This window comes from Mustelus asterias, chromosome 19 (genome assembly GCF_964213995.1).
Source record: "Mustelus asterias chromosome 19, sMusAst1.hap1.1, whole genome shotgun sequence".
NCBI classification, from domain to species: Eukaryota; Metazoa; Chordata; class Chondrichthyes; order Carcharhiniformes; family Triakidae; genus Mustelus; species Mustelus asterias.
This window is the reverse complement of record NC_135819.1, coordinates 42,389,599-42,405,844: the sequence shown is the minus strand read 5'-3', so window position 1 is coordinate 42,405,844 and position 16,246 is coordinate 42,389,599. Positions and strand designations below refer to the sequence as shown.

Sequence of the window (16,246 nt, the reverse complement as noted above, 5' to 3'; positions counted from 1 at the left end):
CTTTCTATTTAGATGTTTGATGTAACAGAAGGTGCTATTGGGACTGTAGGCCCTACCTACAATTTTGAGCCACCGCATTATGATGGCATTGAATCGCTCACAGTCCTGGGTGACAGCCTGTTTAGTGGATCCAGAGACAATGGGATTAAAAAATGGGACATGGTGCAGCAAGAACTACTCCAGGTATGAATACATAGCAGTAAGCTGATGGCTTCGTAGAACTCATCAAAAGGAGAAAAAATTGAATTCTTCTATTCCACCTCTCATGTCAAACTGTTTGTGCCCCCCCCCCCCCCTTTTTTAACACAAACCTCATCTTATCAGACTTATCTTTTCTATGCTATCACTTCATGCTTCTTGGTTGTCTGCCAAGTTAGCTTCATTTGCCCCTCATTAGTGCTATACATAAAATCACTCATCACAGAAAGACGATATTCAAGTAATCCAATTGGGCCTCACTCCTTGCTGATTATGCATCATCCTGCAAAACTTTCCTTTTCAATACACTTGCCAACATAATTGGTCAGTTACTGTCCTTTCAGAGCAGCAATAATCACACTGCTATTTTTAAACCTCATCTTTAACTACTCTGCACTCTCCAACTACCATCAAATCCTGAGACCTTTTTCCTCAAGCTTCTGGAACATGAAGCATAGTCAGTTTCGTTGTGTTTTGGTCACCGCTGCTACATTATCATTAAACCTATATGAGGTAAGTTGCCTCATAAGATAAGACAGATCTTTCTGCAGCTTAATGCTGAGATTGCCATATTTGGTCCCTGCCAGAAACTTCAGTCCTAATTCCATCTCCCTTTCTGGGCTTCTGTTCAATACGCTGGTTCAAAGCTTTGCTGGACTCTGAGCTTAGCATCAAACTCTATACTAGACAACGCAGAAACACATACTCCCATCCACATAAAAGCTTTTATCATAGAAATCATAGAAACCCTACAGTACAGAAAGAGGCCATTCGGCCCATTGAGTCTGCACCGACCACAATCCCACCCAGGCCCTACCCCCATATCCCTACATATTTTACCCGCTAATCCCTCTAATCTACGCATCCCAGGACACTAAGGGGCAATTTTAGCATGGCCAATCAACCTAACCCGCACATCTTTGGACTGTGGGAGGAAACCGAAGCACCCGGAGGAAACCCAGGCAGACACAAGGAGAATGTGCAAACTCCACACAGACCGTGACCCAAGCCGGGAATCGAACCCAGGTCCCTGGAGCTGTGAAGCAGCAGTGCTAACCACTGTGCTGCCATGCCGCCCTATTTATTTTCATCCTTCTCTTCTGCTAAATCCTTATTCATGCCTTTGTCATTTGCTAACTGCTTCTTCAGTGTCATTCTTGCTGGAACTGAGCACTGTCGTGAATAACTGACTCTCTCAGATTTTGCATCCAATATCCTTTCCCACCCAAAATCCGAGTCACCTATCACTCCTATACTTGCTGACGTTCATTAGCTCGCTATCCCTTTGTCTATTAACTTCAAAAGTCTTGTTCTTGTTTGCAAATTTAGTAAAGACTTAATTCTTCTTTGCCTCTGTGATTTTCTCTCGTCCTTCCCCTGCTTGCATCCCCACAATTCTTACACGTATGCAGTATGGTTTCCTTACTTTTCTGCTCTGCAGTTTTCAACCATCTTAATCAAACATTATGGAACTTACTGTGATATTAGTGCACCTTGATGCATCTTTCACCATTTGCAAAAACTGCTTTACCTATACTTAAGATCACCTCTTCTAAAGTGCTTCCTACTCCTGTTTGTGTTTGACTTGAAACAGTAAAGTCCTTTACTTTATCTAAATGCAAGTTGTTGAATCTTGTTTGAGATTTTCTGTGATTCTGAAAGATTTGCTTTCTGACAGCTAAGTTGAGGATGTCCGTTAATTTAATGAGGATCGATTGGACGTTAAGTGCAATGCTCATGTCCAAAAATATTGGGGACATTGTCATTTATGATGTTCAAAATGGAATTGCTTTTGTTTTTATTTTGATTTAACTTTCTGAAAGCATTACTACCTTGAAATATTCAGTAATTTCTCCACTGCTGTGTAAAACAGGGAAGTGTTAAATAATATGGTTCACCTGCATAGTTCAGATACTATTGTTTTTAATATTTAACTAATATTTTACACAGGAATAATAGAACAGCAGTATATTTTTCAAAATTCGGTATCTTTCACGACCTTTTGGGCATTTCTGTTTTGGAAATCTCCCATTATATATTTATATTGACAACTTTGTCTGAACAAGCACAGTCCCCTAATTCATATATCTGCTTATCTGTTACTTTAATTTACAAAAGAAGCTCTTGGTATTTGTCTAATTGTTTATTGAAAAACAGTACAACATTTCATATCAAGCACATACATTTTGCCACACAATGCACGTGTGACTAATAAATATAAACTTTACTTTTAAGCATCACAGCTTGCGTTAACGTGCACGGCACGGTGGCACAGTGGTTAGCACGGCTGTCTCACAGCGCCAGTGACCAGGTTTCAGTTCCTGGCTTGGGTCACTGTCTGTGTGGAGTCTGCACACTCTCCGCCTGTCTGCGTGGGTTTCCTCCGGGTGCTCCAGTTTCCTCCCACAGTCTGCTTAGCCATGCTAAATTCTGCCTCCGTGTACCCGAACAGGTGCCAGAGTGTGGCGACTAGGGAATTTTCACAGTAACTTCATTGCAATGTTATAACAACAATCCAAGGCTTCTACTTGTGACAACACATTAACTTTTAGTGCATTTAAGAGATGCCAAAGCTGGGGGAAGTCAAAGAAGGCAGAGCTGTGTAGAATACACTGTTCCAGAAAGCAGGGTTACATTATTTAAAGGCTATCATTGGTAGAGGATGAGTGGAGGGAGGAAGTGTTGGTTAGAAATTGGGTGGGATTTGAAGAAGAAGAAATATGGGGGAGGGGCAGTTCTCCCAAAAAAACATTTGTGTCGAATTCACGTAAAAACTGGATTAAATCCCGCTGGTTTTTTCAGCGGAAGTTTCAAAATGGATCTCCCAAACTCTTGTACACTGCAGAGTGCCTCATAGTGAATCATGCTAAAAATCAGTGGGTGGGGCCTATTCCCGCTGGAGAGGCCAGCAGCATAGCGCTGAGCGGGCCACTGCGCATGCACTGATCTGTCAGCGCCGAGATTGGCACATGCACAGTAACCCTCACTGCTGGCCTCCTGATCGCTGGCCCCTCGAACATGCCCTGCCAGCCTCGGTGTCCTGATGGCCAGCTCCAGTCACTGGCCTTCCTCCCTCTGTAACTCAGCCCAAATGCAGAGTGGCAGCAGGACCAACCCACCCCCACCAATGTCCCCCAGAGGCACTACAGCCAGTGGGCAGTGGCAAGATGTCCCCTAGACATTGGCACTTTGTCCCTTGGCCAGCGCAAGGGGAGGGCCAAGCTGGAACTGCCAAGATGGCAATGCCCAGGGGTGCCCTGGCACACGACCCGCTGAGGGGGTCTGGATTGCCCCCCTCTCCCCCTTCACTTGAACAAAGTCAGGCCGCCAGCTCCCCACAAGTGGGGAACAATACTAAACCCCGCTGGAGGAGCCACTCCTGGGGGTGGAGGAGGAAAGACACACTAGCGGGCTCGGAGATTTCAGTCCCGGACCCACTGGTACTATTTAAATTAGATTCAAATGCGCATTATAACATATGCAGATCCGCGCCGCTTTCTGGCACAGAGCTGATGGCGCCGGAAATCCAGCTGCCACTTACACGCGGAGGCCGGGGAGCCCGTGAAGCAGCCTTCCCTCGTGTCTCCCAGCCTGCTGCCTACAAAAGCAGTGCAGCGGGCTGGAAGAACTGCCCCCATGTTCTTTTAAGGACTGTGATACAAGTTTTTCAAGCAGGGAAACACCATCTCCAAATAGCCATTGACATGAGCATTGGGATAAAGGGAGGTTGAAACGAGAAAGCGATTACATCTATATGAAATCAATTTGAGGCTGGGATGAGGTGAAAAAAAGACTTGGATTTATTCTGTTGAAATTTGGATTAGTGGAGGCCTGAATTAGCTCAGTGCATGCAAGATGTTGAAATTATTGAACAGGTGGTCAAAGCAATTGGAGCTCCTTAGATGAGGCTGGAAAGGACACAGCAAGAGTTTGTGATTGAGGGGAGAAGTTTGGATTGTCCTTAACCATGAGTAGGAAGAGATCTTTCATATCTGAAACAGCAGAAGACGATAATGTGAATACTCACATCCCAACCTAGACAATGATTTGCTGCTTAACTGAATTCCTTTAAACCTTTTATGCGACTAGTTTCAATTTCAAGATTTTGATATGGTTTTGTTTTCTAGCAAGTTCCAAATGCTCACAAGGACTGGGTGTGTGCCTTGGGGATTTTACCAGGCAGGTCAGTCCTACTTAGTGGCTGCAGAGGTGGCATCCTTAAACTTTGGAATGTGGACAACTTCTCACCACTTGGGGAGATGAGAGGACATGACAGCCCCATAAATGCCATTTGTACCAACTCTACCCATATCTTTACTGCATCAGAGTGAGTACAGAAGATCATTCTGGAAACCTTTACAATAAGTCGTCTTCATTATGTATAATTGTTAAACTTTAAGCAAGACAAAATCCCTGTATATAAAACCTTACCTTTAAAAAGAGTGTATGTTTTTCAATTTAAATTTCTTTCAGTGATCAAACCGTCAGGATTTGGAGTGCACGAAGACCATCAGACGGACAGATGTTGGAAACTGCAGATACAAGTGATGATGTCAGCAGCTAAACATAAATACAGCAGCAAAGAAACATTGTCCTGAGCAGATAGCACTTTTATGGTGGTTGAACGAGCAGTTTTAACTGGGCTGAAGGCAAACTGGAAGACATAGCATGACTGTAGAGATTTTCATCAGTTCTGAACGTTCAGATTCAGAGTCCTTCATTCTATTATCACTCAGCAGAGAAAAAACATCTCAAGATATCCAAAACATAATGCATGACTGTGTTTTAGTGTTGTGAGAATAGTAATTGTGACAAGCTTTACACTCTGCAAAGCTGTTATAATGAGTCTATTCAGTCTGCCGCAGCTTTCAGAACAGCAAGGCTTAAACATCAAAAAATAGACACGCATAGCAAATCATAATCCAATACAGCTAATGGGAATTGCAATGTACTTGGTCTGTGGCATTGCCGGAAGAAGTTTGTGCAGGTTTTAATAGATGCAGCAAATGTGGCCTCAGTGTTTGTGCTTCTGTACAATGTACGTCGCTGTTGCATTACTTTAAAGACTGGATTTTTCAATGTCTATTTACGCAGCAGTATTCTCGTTCTCTCACTCAAATGTTTGTAGCAAAGAATTTGGCTAGAATGTACCTGTGTTTGATGTTCCCATTTGTAACATTATCATATTGTCCCTCACTGCTCAGACTGCTGTCAGTCTCATCCGCCTGCTTTTCTTTCAAATAAGAGGAAATGGCTACTGCAGTTGAGTGGATAAAATGCTGCTATATTAACAGTGAGAAATAGTGCATATTTGCATTTAATTACTAACAATTAACTGAACAGTTTCACCTGGAGTGGAAATGCACTGTATATAGTGAGTTTGAAGAGATGAAACATGTTACATTGCATCTGGTTGATTTCCAGATGCTGTAGAATGTAGATAACTAAATGGGGATATATTTTATTTAGCTTTAGACTGAATGATAGTGTGATTTTACTAAGCTTCTGAAAGTTTTATATAAATAAGCCAGATTGTTTTAGGTTTTATTTGATGTTTCTCAAGTTTGCTTGTAACAAATGGCCAAATAAAGAAATGTGTGCTCAAATTACAAATATATATAGCATGCTGTGAATTGAAAGGAAAGGACATCACATCTAAGTGCACTGAACCATGCCATTTCAAACAACATTTATCTACAGCAGTGTGTCTCAAGTTAGAACGTGAATTGTTTAAATTATACCACCAGTTTCAAAGATTAAATGAATCATCCATAAATTGGGGATACTCTTTGGATGCAAAATTCATCCAAGAAACAGAACAAATGAAATCAAATTTCACAAGATGTTCTCTGTTTCATAAACAAATATTGTTTCCAAAAATAGCACGTTAGACTCTATAAATATAAAGTATAATCAATTAATGGATCACTGGGTAAATTCATTGTGTGTGGTAATGCGCATTTAGGCCTGGGTTTGATTTTCTGGGTTAGTTGTGATGGAGGCACTATAATTAGTCTTGCTATTCATAGGACACAGAGAAGGAAAATCAGCTAATGTTCCTGAGTCTAATTGTTGCCCAGTGAGCTTTACCAAGAATTGACCTTGTGAGAATATTAGATGAAGGTGGCATGGACTCGGCTATGATGCCAAAATCACCTTCCGCCTTAGCAGGAAAAGGGTTATTTGTCTGTAAACATGTACTGTCTGTACATCAGCTTCCCCTCGTGGTATCAAATACATTGTATTTTATCCCTAGTACCTTGCTTGGTAGATTCTTCCAAGCATTTCACCCTCTTAGCATTAAGCTACTTTCTTTACACATTCTAACCTACTTTTCATTAGTTTCCTATTTGCTCAGTCAGTATCCATTGTGTGTCAAAGTAATGAAACATCTGTGAATGTTTTGAGAAGCGATGGGCTTACATTTGATATTGTTCTCATTTGGTCTTACTCTTTTAGTTTACTATGTTTTCTTAAATCTGTACCATTTAATATTTTATATATTTTGAAGTCTAAAGATCTGCTTTCTAGACTTGGGATAATACACAAATTGCTCGCCTGTGATGGGCTAGTTTAGGAGCCATTTTGTCCCTAATATGGCATCATTGAGACTATGGTGGTATGAGTCAGTGCCTTCAGGCAAGTAGAGGACCAACTTAATGCATTCATATATAATAACGTAGCAAGCCACAATATAAATTTTACTTGTACTCTGATTTTTCGACTGTTGTCTTGCAAAATAAAGTTCAAGGCCCAGATCTTCTGTTCTCCAGAGGGTCATACCCCAGAAATACCCTGGAAGATGTGCTTGGCTGACCGCTCGGATGTCCCCAAGCAAAGACTGCATGGGAATTACCGGAAGTTTCAATTTCCGTTGGGCAATTACCCAGCATGTGGAACACTCTGAAGTCAGACTTTGGATGGTTCCAGCTCACCTAGAGTAGTTACCCGGGAAAAGTTAGAAAGATTTAAACCAGGTCTAACTCCTGGATAACTAAATTACATATCCTCACCCTTGTCTCCCCCCCCACCCCCCAAACAAATGCCCTGAATACCTCTCATCCCCTAATTACTACCTAACATCCAGCCCCAACTAAACATATTTGTGTCCTTTTAAAAAAAAAGTCAAAACAGTATGTTCAATGGACAAAAGAATATAGTTCTGGTAAAGTGCAGTTTTAAGTAGTAACTTTAATAGCATTAATAAAATCAACTGTGTTCCAGACTGAGACACATGATCTCAAAATAAACCATATTTCCATGGGTAAATTGAAATGGAAGATTACACATGTAATCTGCATTATCCAAATTAATCTTGTTACTGCACACTTTGTATTTGATCAAGCTCATCAACTAAACAAGAAGCTGAATGCAGATCCTTTAAGGATTAGGATTGTCAGAGCCCATCTTTCTATATATGTTCATTCTGTATTCTACATATCGAGTTCTGTCACATTAAAAAAATAATAAATATATATTGACTATAATGCCAACTAGCTGTACTTGTTGATCTTTTGTGCATTGCTCTTGAACAACCGCAGTTCAACTTTGCTTGTTTTTTACTTTCGGTCTTGATATGTTTCCTGTTGTCCGCTCTCTTCCTTGTGTGGCTTTCACACAATTTTCTCATTATCTTTTTGGACTTTTTGATCATTTCTTGACCACTTTCTGTAAATGTTCCCTTCCTGTTGTTTCCTCGTTCATCACTTAAAAAACATTTATTATTTCTGTGCCTTAGTTTTGTTAAAACCCCAAATGCATAGAATAAGATCAGCCAGTGTGTGCCAGAATCGGGTGACAGTAAACTTCCAGGAACTATTGCAGTATATACGAGAGGGACACAAGCTGATTGACATGTGGTTTGCAGTAACAGGGGACCAATGGAGAAGTGGTTTGGGATTTGAGAAGGTAGTCTGGGTAAAGAACCAGGAGGAAAGGGAACCAGCATAGCTACTTTATTCATTTGTGGGACATGGGCATCGTTGGCTTGCCAACATTTATTGCCCATCCCTAGTTGCCTGAGGGCAGTTGAGAGTCAACCACATTGCTGTGGCTCTAGAGTCACGTGTAGGCCAGACAAAGAACAAAGAACAGTACAGCACAGGAAACAGGCCCTTCGGCCCTCCAAGCCTGTGCCGCTCCTTGGTCCAACTAGACCAATCGTTTGTATCCCTCCATTCCCAGGCTGCTCATGTGACTATCCAGGTAAGTCTTAAACGATGTCAGCGTGCCTGCCTCCACCACCCTACTTGGCAGCGCATTCCAGGCCCCCACCACCCTCTGTGTAAAAAACATCCCTCTAATATCTGAGTTATACTTCGCCCCTCTCACCTTGAGCCCGTGACCCCTCATGAACGTCACTTCTGATCTGGGAAAAAGCTTCCCACCGTTCACCCTATCTATCCCCTTCATAATCTTGTACACCTCTATTAGATCTCCCCTCATTCTCCGTCTTTCCAGTGAGAACAACCCCAATTTACTCAATCTCTCCTCATAGCTAAGACCCTCCATACCAGGCAACAACCTGGTAAACCTTCTCTGCACTCTCTCTAACGCCTCCACGTCCTTCTGGTAGTGCGGTGACCAGAACTGGACACTGTACTCCAAATGTGGCCTAACCAGCGTTCTGTACAGCTGCATCATCAGACTCCAGCTTTTATACTCTATACCCCGTCCTATAAAGGCAAGCATACCATATGCCTTCTTCACCACCTTCTCCACCTGTGTTGCCACCTTCAAGGATTTGTGGACTTGCACACCTAGGTCCCTCTGTGTTTCTATACTCCTGATGACTCTGCCATTTATTGTATAACTCCTCCCTACATTATTTCTTCCAAAATGCATCACGTCGCATTTATCCGGATTAAACTCCATCTGCCACCTCTCCGCCCAATTTTCCAGCCTATCTATATCCTGCTGTATTGCCCGACAATGCTCTTCGCTATCCGCAAGTCCAGCCATCTTCGTGTCACCCGCAAACTTGCTGATTACCCCAGTTACACCTTCTTCCAAATCATTTATATATATCACAAATAGCAGAGGTCCCAGTACAGAGCCCTGCGGAACACCACTGGTCACAGACCTCCAGCCTGAAAAAGACCCTTCGACCAAGTAAAGATGGCAGATTTCCTTCCCTAAAGGACATTAGTGAACCAGATGGGTTTTTCCAACAATCAACAATGGTTTCATGGTCGTCAGTAGATTCTTAATTCCAGATTTTTTTTTTAACTGAATTCAAATTCCACCCATCTGCCATGGCAGGATTCGAACTGTGTCCCCAGAACATGGGCTGAGTTTCTGGATTAATAATCTAGCAATAATACCACTAGGCCTTTGCCTCCCCAAAAGGATTTAGAAGAATGTTTTTCAGAAATGTTTCCTTTTCTGTAAATAGGAATTTTGTGTGTGTGGATTGAGTGCCTCAGTCTTTTGATGGCTTGCTTTTCAGGGAATGGCTTGGTTATGCTTCAAGCTCTTCAAAAGGTCGGTGGTGTAGCCACTGGACTAGTAATCCAAGTTCGTGCTTTGGGGACATGCGTGCAAATCCCACCATGACAGCTGTGGGAATTTAAATTCAATAAATCTGGAATGTAAAGCTAGTCTCAGTAATGGTGACCATTAAATTATCATTGATTGTCATAAAAATCCATTTGGTTCACTAATGTCCTTCAGAAAAGGAAATCTGCCTTTCTGGCATAGTCTGGCCTACATATGAGAGCAGTGTGGTTGGCTCTGAGTCAGTTAGCTTAGTTGGCTGGACAGCCGGTTCGAATTGCACGCTGATGCCTATAGCATAGGTTCAATTCCTGTCCCAGCTGAGGTTATTCATAAGTGCCCCACCTTCTCAACCTTGCCTCTCACCTGAGGTGTGGTGATCCTCAGGTTAAGTCACCATCAGTAGACTTTTCTCCTTCTCAAAGAGGAGAGCAGCCTATGGTTATCTGGGACTATGGTGACTTTACTTGACTCTTAATTACCCACTGAAATGGCACAGCAAGCCACACAGTTCGTTAGGAATGGGCAGCAAATGCACTGATGCTCAAATCCCATCAAAGAATAGATTTTTTAAAAATAAATTGGCAATTGCAAGATTCAAAAAAGTTACATGGATAGGTTGGTAAAATAGAATGTGGCCATTGCAAGGGGAAGTGATGGGAGTGGCGGGGAGGGAGGGTGGAATAGTTACATTGATATAGAGAATTGAAGACTGCAGTGACTGAACAGTGCTTACCTCTATTGCAATATCTTTAAGTCGTTCATTGTAGATATATCCTTTGATTAGTTGAAGGTGAGGCTTGTCTGAGATACCTTCAGCAATATATATAAATAAACTGTTAGCAAAGGTCACTGGCCAGCAATTAGGGTTGGAAATCTTGACTAATTGTCTATTCATAGGTATTCATGTAAATTATAGCCTGCTATTATGGTCTGAAATCAGTTACCACAGCACATACTGTGGAGATAATTCAATGAATAGTGTTTTAGTATTTGTAGGAGAATTAGATCAAATATCCAAGTAAGTTAGAGTAGAAATAGGAGCTGCAACTGAATTTCTTGGCAGTTTATTGTGATCTACAAATATGTACATCAAGGTAACTGAAGGAAAAATGCTCACATTTTAATATTTGTGGAACAATTTAGGAGCAGATAATGCAAACAGCAACACCAAGCCAAGGCAGGTTTATGAAAGACGGGTCTTGTCTAACCAATTTTTAGTGAAATTATTTGAAAATATTATGTTGGCCTATAAGTAATATTAAATGTCTTAAACCTTAAAGGTGACATGCGCAACACTTGAATAAACTGAAAGATATTGTGATAAAGGGAAAAAGTAATTCAAAGCAAATTGGTGATGTCACTGCAAAAACATTCCAGTATTTCGGAAAAAGGAGAGATCCTATCATTTTCATCTTGCACTCATCAGAACATCTACACAAGATAAACCAACCGTATAGAAAACAAAACTGTATACTGCATCAGAAGAGAGTGCTGATTGGTTAGCAAGTGGACTCTGGTGGAGGTGTTGTCATGGAGAATGCAATAGAGAACTCTTAACTGTTATGCTTTTGTTTCAAATTCAAACCAGTTGGGTTAACTCAGGTCAAGCCATTGCCATGGGGAATGAACCAGATAAGGGTGGTCACCCAAGCTTTTGTTTCATTGGGAGAGGAGTAATACCTGCTCCTTTTGGCTGCATAGGATATTCAGTGCATAAATTTAAGTGTCTTCTAGCATGTGTAAGTGAACTGCACTGCGGGCCTGACTGATTTTAGCCTGGCCAATCAACCTAACCCGCACATCTTTGGACGGTGGGAGGAAACCGGAAGAAACATCTGAGTGGAAATCAAGTATATCTATCTAAATTACACTATGCCCCCCATCATCCAACCTTCACTGCCTACAGTCTGATAGAAAGAGATAAGATAAAAAACTTTTAGCACAATCAGATTGGACAGCACTTGGTAAACAATCACGGAATCGCATCTAATATTGGATGCTATGTTTCAAGTTTTGCAAGCATGGGCTGATTGGATACGGTCAGTATTTTGGCTGTTGTGAAAAGCTGAAGAGATATGCCATGGTAATGTTTCAACCAATCAGAGTCCACTTGCCAACCAATTGGTACACTCTTCCCATGCAGTATTAATTATTGCTCCTTTTATTGTTGGTTTATCTTGGGTCGCTGTCTTGATGAGTGCATGACAAAAAGTTGCGTTAGTATGTCTCTTTTCCAGCAATACTCGAAGTTCCGTACTACCAAACGACCATTTAAAAAAACATTTTATTACTTGTGTTTGCAAATTAACAAATTAAAAAACTGAAGTCAAGTGGACAGAAACCTACCTTGCAGAATCCCTGGAATTTTTTTGGACCCTAATTTGAAATTCAAGTAAGAGACCAAGGAAAAAGTTCCATAGAACCATAGAAAATTACAGCTCCCAAACAGGCCTTTTGGCCCTTCTTGTCTGTGCCGAACCATTTTTTGCCTAGTCCCACTGACCTGCACTTGGACCATATCCCTCCACACCCCTCTCATCCATGAACCCGTCCAAGTTTTTCTTAAACGTTAAAGCATTTACCACTTTATCCAGCAGCTCATTCCACACTCCCACCACTCTCTGCGTGAAGAAGCCCCCCCTAATATTCCCTTTAAACTTTTCTCCTTTCGCCCTTAACCCATGCCCTCTGGTTTTTTTCTCCCCTAGCCTCAGCGGAAAAAGCCTGCTTGCATTCACTCTATACCCATCAAAATCTTATACACCTCTATCAAATCTCCCCTCAATCTTCTACGCTCCAGGGAATAAAGTCCTAACCTATTCAATCTCTCTGTAACTCAGCTTCTCAAATCCCGGCAACATCCTTGTGAACCTTCTCTGCACTCTTTCAACCTTATTTACATCCTTCCTGTAACTAGGTGACCAAAACTGTACACAATACTCCAAATTCGGCCTCACTAATGCCTTATATAACCTTACCATAACACTCCAACTTTTATACTCGATACTCCGATTTATAAAGGCCAATGTACCAAAGGCACTCTTTACGACCCTATCCACCTGTGACGTCACTTTTAGGGAATTCTGTACCTGTATTCCCAGATCCCTCTGTTCAACTGGACTCTTCAGAGTCCTACCATTTACCCTGTACGTTCTACTTTGGTTTGTCCTTCCAATGTGCAATATCTCACACTTGTCTGCGTTAAACTCCATCTGCCATTTTTCAGCCCATTTTTCTAGTTGGTCCAAATCCCTCTGCAAGCTTTGAAAACTTTCCTCACTGTCCACTACACCTCCAATCTTTGTATCATCAGCAAACTTGCTGATCCAATTGACCACATTATCATCCAGATCATTGATATAGATGACAAACAACAATGGACCCAACACCGATCCCTGCGGCACACCACTAGTCACAGGCCTCCACTCAGAGAAGCAATCCTCCACAACCACTCTCTGGCTTCTTCCATTGAGCCAGTGTCTAATCCAATTTACTACCTCCCCATGTATACCTAGCGACTGAACCTTCCTAACTAACCTCCCATGAAGGACCTTGTCAAAGGCCTTGCTGAAATCCAGGTAGACAACATCCATCGCCTTCCCTTCATCCACTTTCCTGGCAACCTCCTTGAAAAACTCTAATAGATTGGTCAAACATGACCTACCACGCACAAAGCCATGTTGACTCTCCCTAATAAGTCCCTGTCTATCCAAATATTTGTAGATCCTATCCCTTATCACACCTTCCAATAACTTGCCCATCACCGACGTCAAACTTACTGGCCTATAATTTCCCGGATTTCTTTTGGAACCTTTTTTAAACAACGGAACAACATGAGCCACCCTCCAATCATCCGGCACCTCCCCCGTGAATACTGACATTTTAAATATGTCTGCCAGGGCCCCTGCAAGTTCAACACTAGCTTCCCTCAAGGTCCGTGGGAATACCCTGTCTGGTCCTGGGGATTTATCCACTCTGATTTGCCTCAAGACAGCGAGCACCTCCTCCCCTTTAATCTGTAAAGGTTCCATGACCTCTCTTTTGGTTCCATACACAGTCTACCACTCTGGTCTTAAGAAGACCAATTTTATCCCTCACTATCCTTTTGCTCCTAACATACCTTTAGAAGCTCTTTGGATTTTCCTTCACTCTGTCTGCCAAAGCAACCTCATGTCTTTTAGCCCTCCTGATTTCCCTCTTAAGTAGCTTCTTGCACTTTTTATACTCCTTGAGCATCTGATCTGTTCCTTGCTGCCTGTACATTTCATACAACTCTCTCTTCCTCTTGATCAGTGTTACAATCTCCCTCGAGAACCAAGGTTCCTTATTCCTATTTACTTTGCCTTTAATCCTGACAGGAACATACAAACTCTGCACTCTCAAAATTTCTCCTTTGAAGGCCTCCCACTTTCCATTTACATCCTTACCAGAGAACAGCCTGTGCCAATCCACACTTCCCTGATCCCTTCTCATTTCATCAAATTTGGCCTTTTTCCAGTTCAGAACTTCAACCCGAGGACCAGATCTATCCTTATCCATGATCAGGTTGAAACTAATGGCATTATGATTACTGGATCCAAAGTGTTCCATCTAACCATTGGGCTTTGTAAAATTGGTTTGTGATGCAAACAGATAAGATGGCTTTACAAGTTGATTTATAAAACATAAATATAAGCAAGACTATCATTAAGTCACTAAAATGCAATAAAAATATTGAGATACATTGAAATCCTACAGTGCAAAAGGGGGACATTTGGCCCATCAAGTCTGTATCGATGACAATCCCACCTCGACCCTCTCCCTGTAACCTCACATATTTACCTCGCTAATCCCTCTAACCTAAACATCCCGGGACACTCGAACAATTTAACATGCTTAGTGCACCTTACCTGCACATCTTTGGACTGATGGATGAAATCGGAGCTCCCAGAGGAAACCCATGCAGACCCGGGAAGAATGTGCAAACTCCACACAGACAGTGACCGAAGCCAGGAATCAAACCCAGGTCCCTAGAGCTCTGATGCAGCAGTGCTAGCCACTGTGCCACCGTGCCGTCCATATGAACATGCTAATTAAATGATTAGGCATGGAAAAGGACTTCAAGCAGGGAAACAGATAATTCCCAAGTTTTGGAACACATGGTGATAAGGGACTTAGAAAAATGGGGTAAGTTTTTTAAATAGCTTCTTAAAATAATGAATGGGACAACTCAAATCAATATACAAAAGTGTTTTATGAACAATTGGGAAGAGAAACAGACTCATAAAATTGAGATTTAGTGAGTAAAGTATAATGCCACTTAGCTTAATTGATGATTAGAATGTACTGCATCTTGAGTCTTTACTTATTCTGAAAAGTAATTGGAGAAGAGAGATTTACGCATTTGATGCATTTTTGTAAATGATCAGAGTTTGTGGGAGGGGACCAGATAAGTGGCCTGTCGTATTATATTGGGTTCGACATTGTGAAGAGTTTTAATGTTAGCAAATCAAAACACTTGAATGTTTTAGCTCACAGCAGCAGTTAGAAATCACATGCAGGTTACGTACAGCACAAGGAAAATGTTTTATATTTGACCTCAACACTATGCATGTAGCCCAACTTGAATACCCCTTTCTTCCACCCATGTGGCATTTTTACTTTTCGCATTCCACATCCTGATGTATAAATCTGCTTTGACTGCTGGTAGAAAAAGCCAAATGCAGTCGGGATACCTTGCCGAGTGCTTTATCAAAAGTCATCTTTCCTGCCACGCATTCAATTTTTGGTGTCTGGTGAAATGGAGCAGCTTGAAACTGATCTTGTCAATGACCTGTACTTAGTTTGGGAGAAGACTATTTTGTCAGATCCGACAACCCATGGAACCACTGCCCTCTTGTGTTTGTGTACCCTGCTTCAGTCAGTCTGCTGCAGCTTATGCAGGTCTAATTAGAACATTGCCAATTAAAAATATGAATAATTAGATTTGAATTCTGGAGTTTTGGGGTTGTTATGCATATACTAAACATGTCCTAAAATGGAACAGGCTTGAACTACAATGGAACCAACCATGGGTGTAATATAATGCTGCTGAAACAGAACCTCATCAACTTGGCACTTCTTTAACATTTTGTACACTCCTGTGCTGACATCTTGCTGAGGGTGCACATCATGAATAGTGGAACATGGAATTTTGAGACTTATGGATAATTTTGGAAAACATTCATTTTTATTATCAAGGATCCCTGAGGGATATAAAAGCAAATTACTGTGGATGCTGGCATCTGAAACAAAAACAGATCTCAGCAGGTCTGACAGAATCTGTGGATAGAGAACAAAGCTAACATTTCAAATCTGGATGACTCTTCATCAGAGATTTGAGTGATCCGTAAGACTGGCTGCGATCTGGAAGACTATCCACTGGTAAATAATCCTGAACAATTCACATTATTCCTAATAATCCTAATTCCATTCAGGGGGAGTTGAAATACAGGACTGATTTAGACTGAAATTATGCTTGGGAGGATTGAGAGGGAACTAAATAGGCTGCTGCAGGAGAACATTGCATAAT

General features: G+C 41.6%; 1 protein-coding gene across 2 annotated transcripts in view; it reads left to right on the top strand.

Annotated features, from left to right (window-relative positions):
* kif21a (kinesin family member 21A) overlaps positions 1–7,329 on the top strand; it is a 159,722-nt gene extending 152,393 nt beyond the window's left edge. For both annotated transcript variants that reach the window (XM_078235391.1, XM_078235390.1), the window contains 3 exons: positions 13–183; positions 4,326–4,525; positions 4,672–7,329. In XM_078235391.1, coding sequence (XP_078091517.1) covers positions 13–183; positions 4,326–4,525; positions 4,672–4,762 — 462 coding nt within the window. In that variant the 3' untranslated portion in view covers positions 4,763–7,329. The remainder of the gene's footprint in view (positions 1–12; positions 184–4,325; positions 4,526–4,671) is intronic.
* The last annotated feature ends 8,917 nt before the right edge of the window (positions 7,330–16,246 follow it).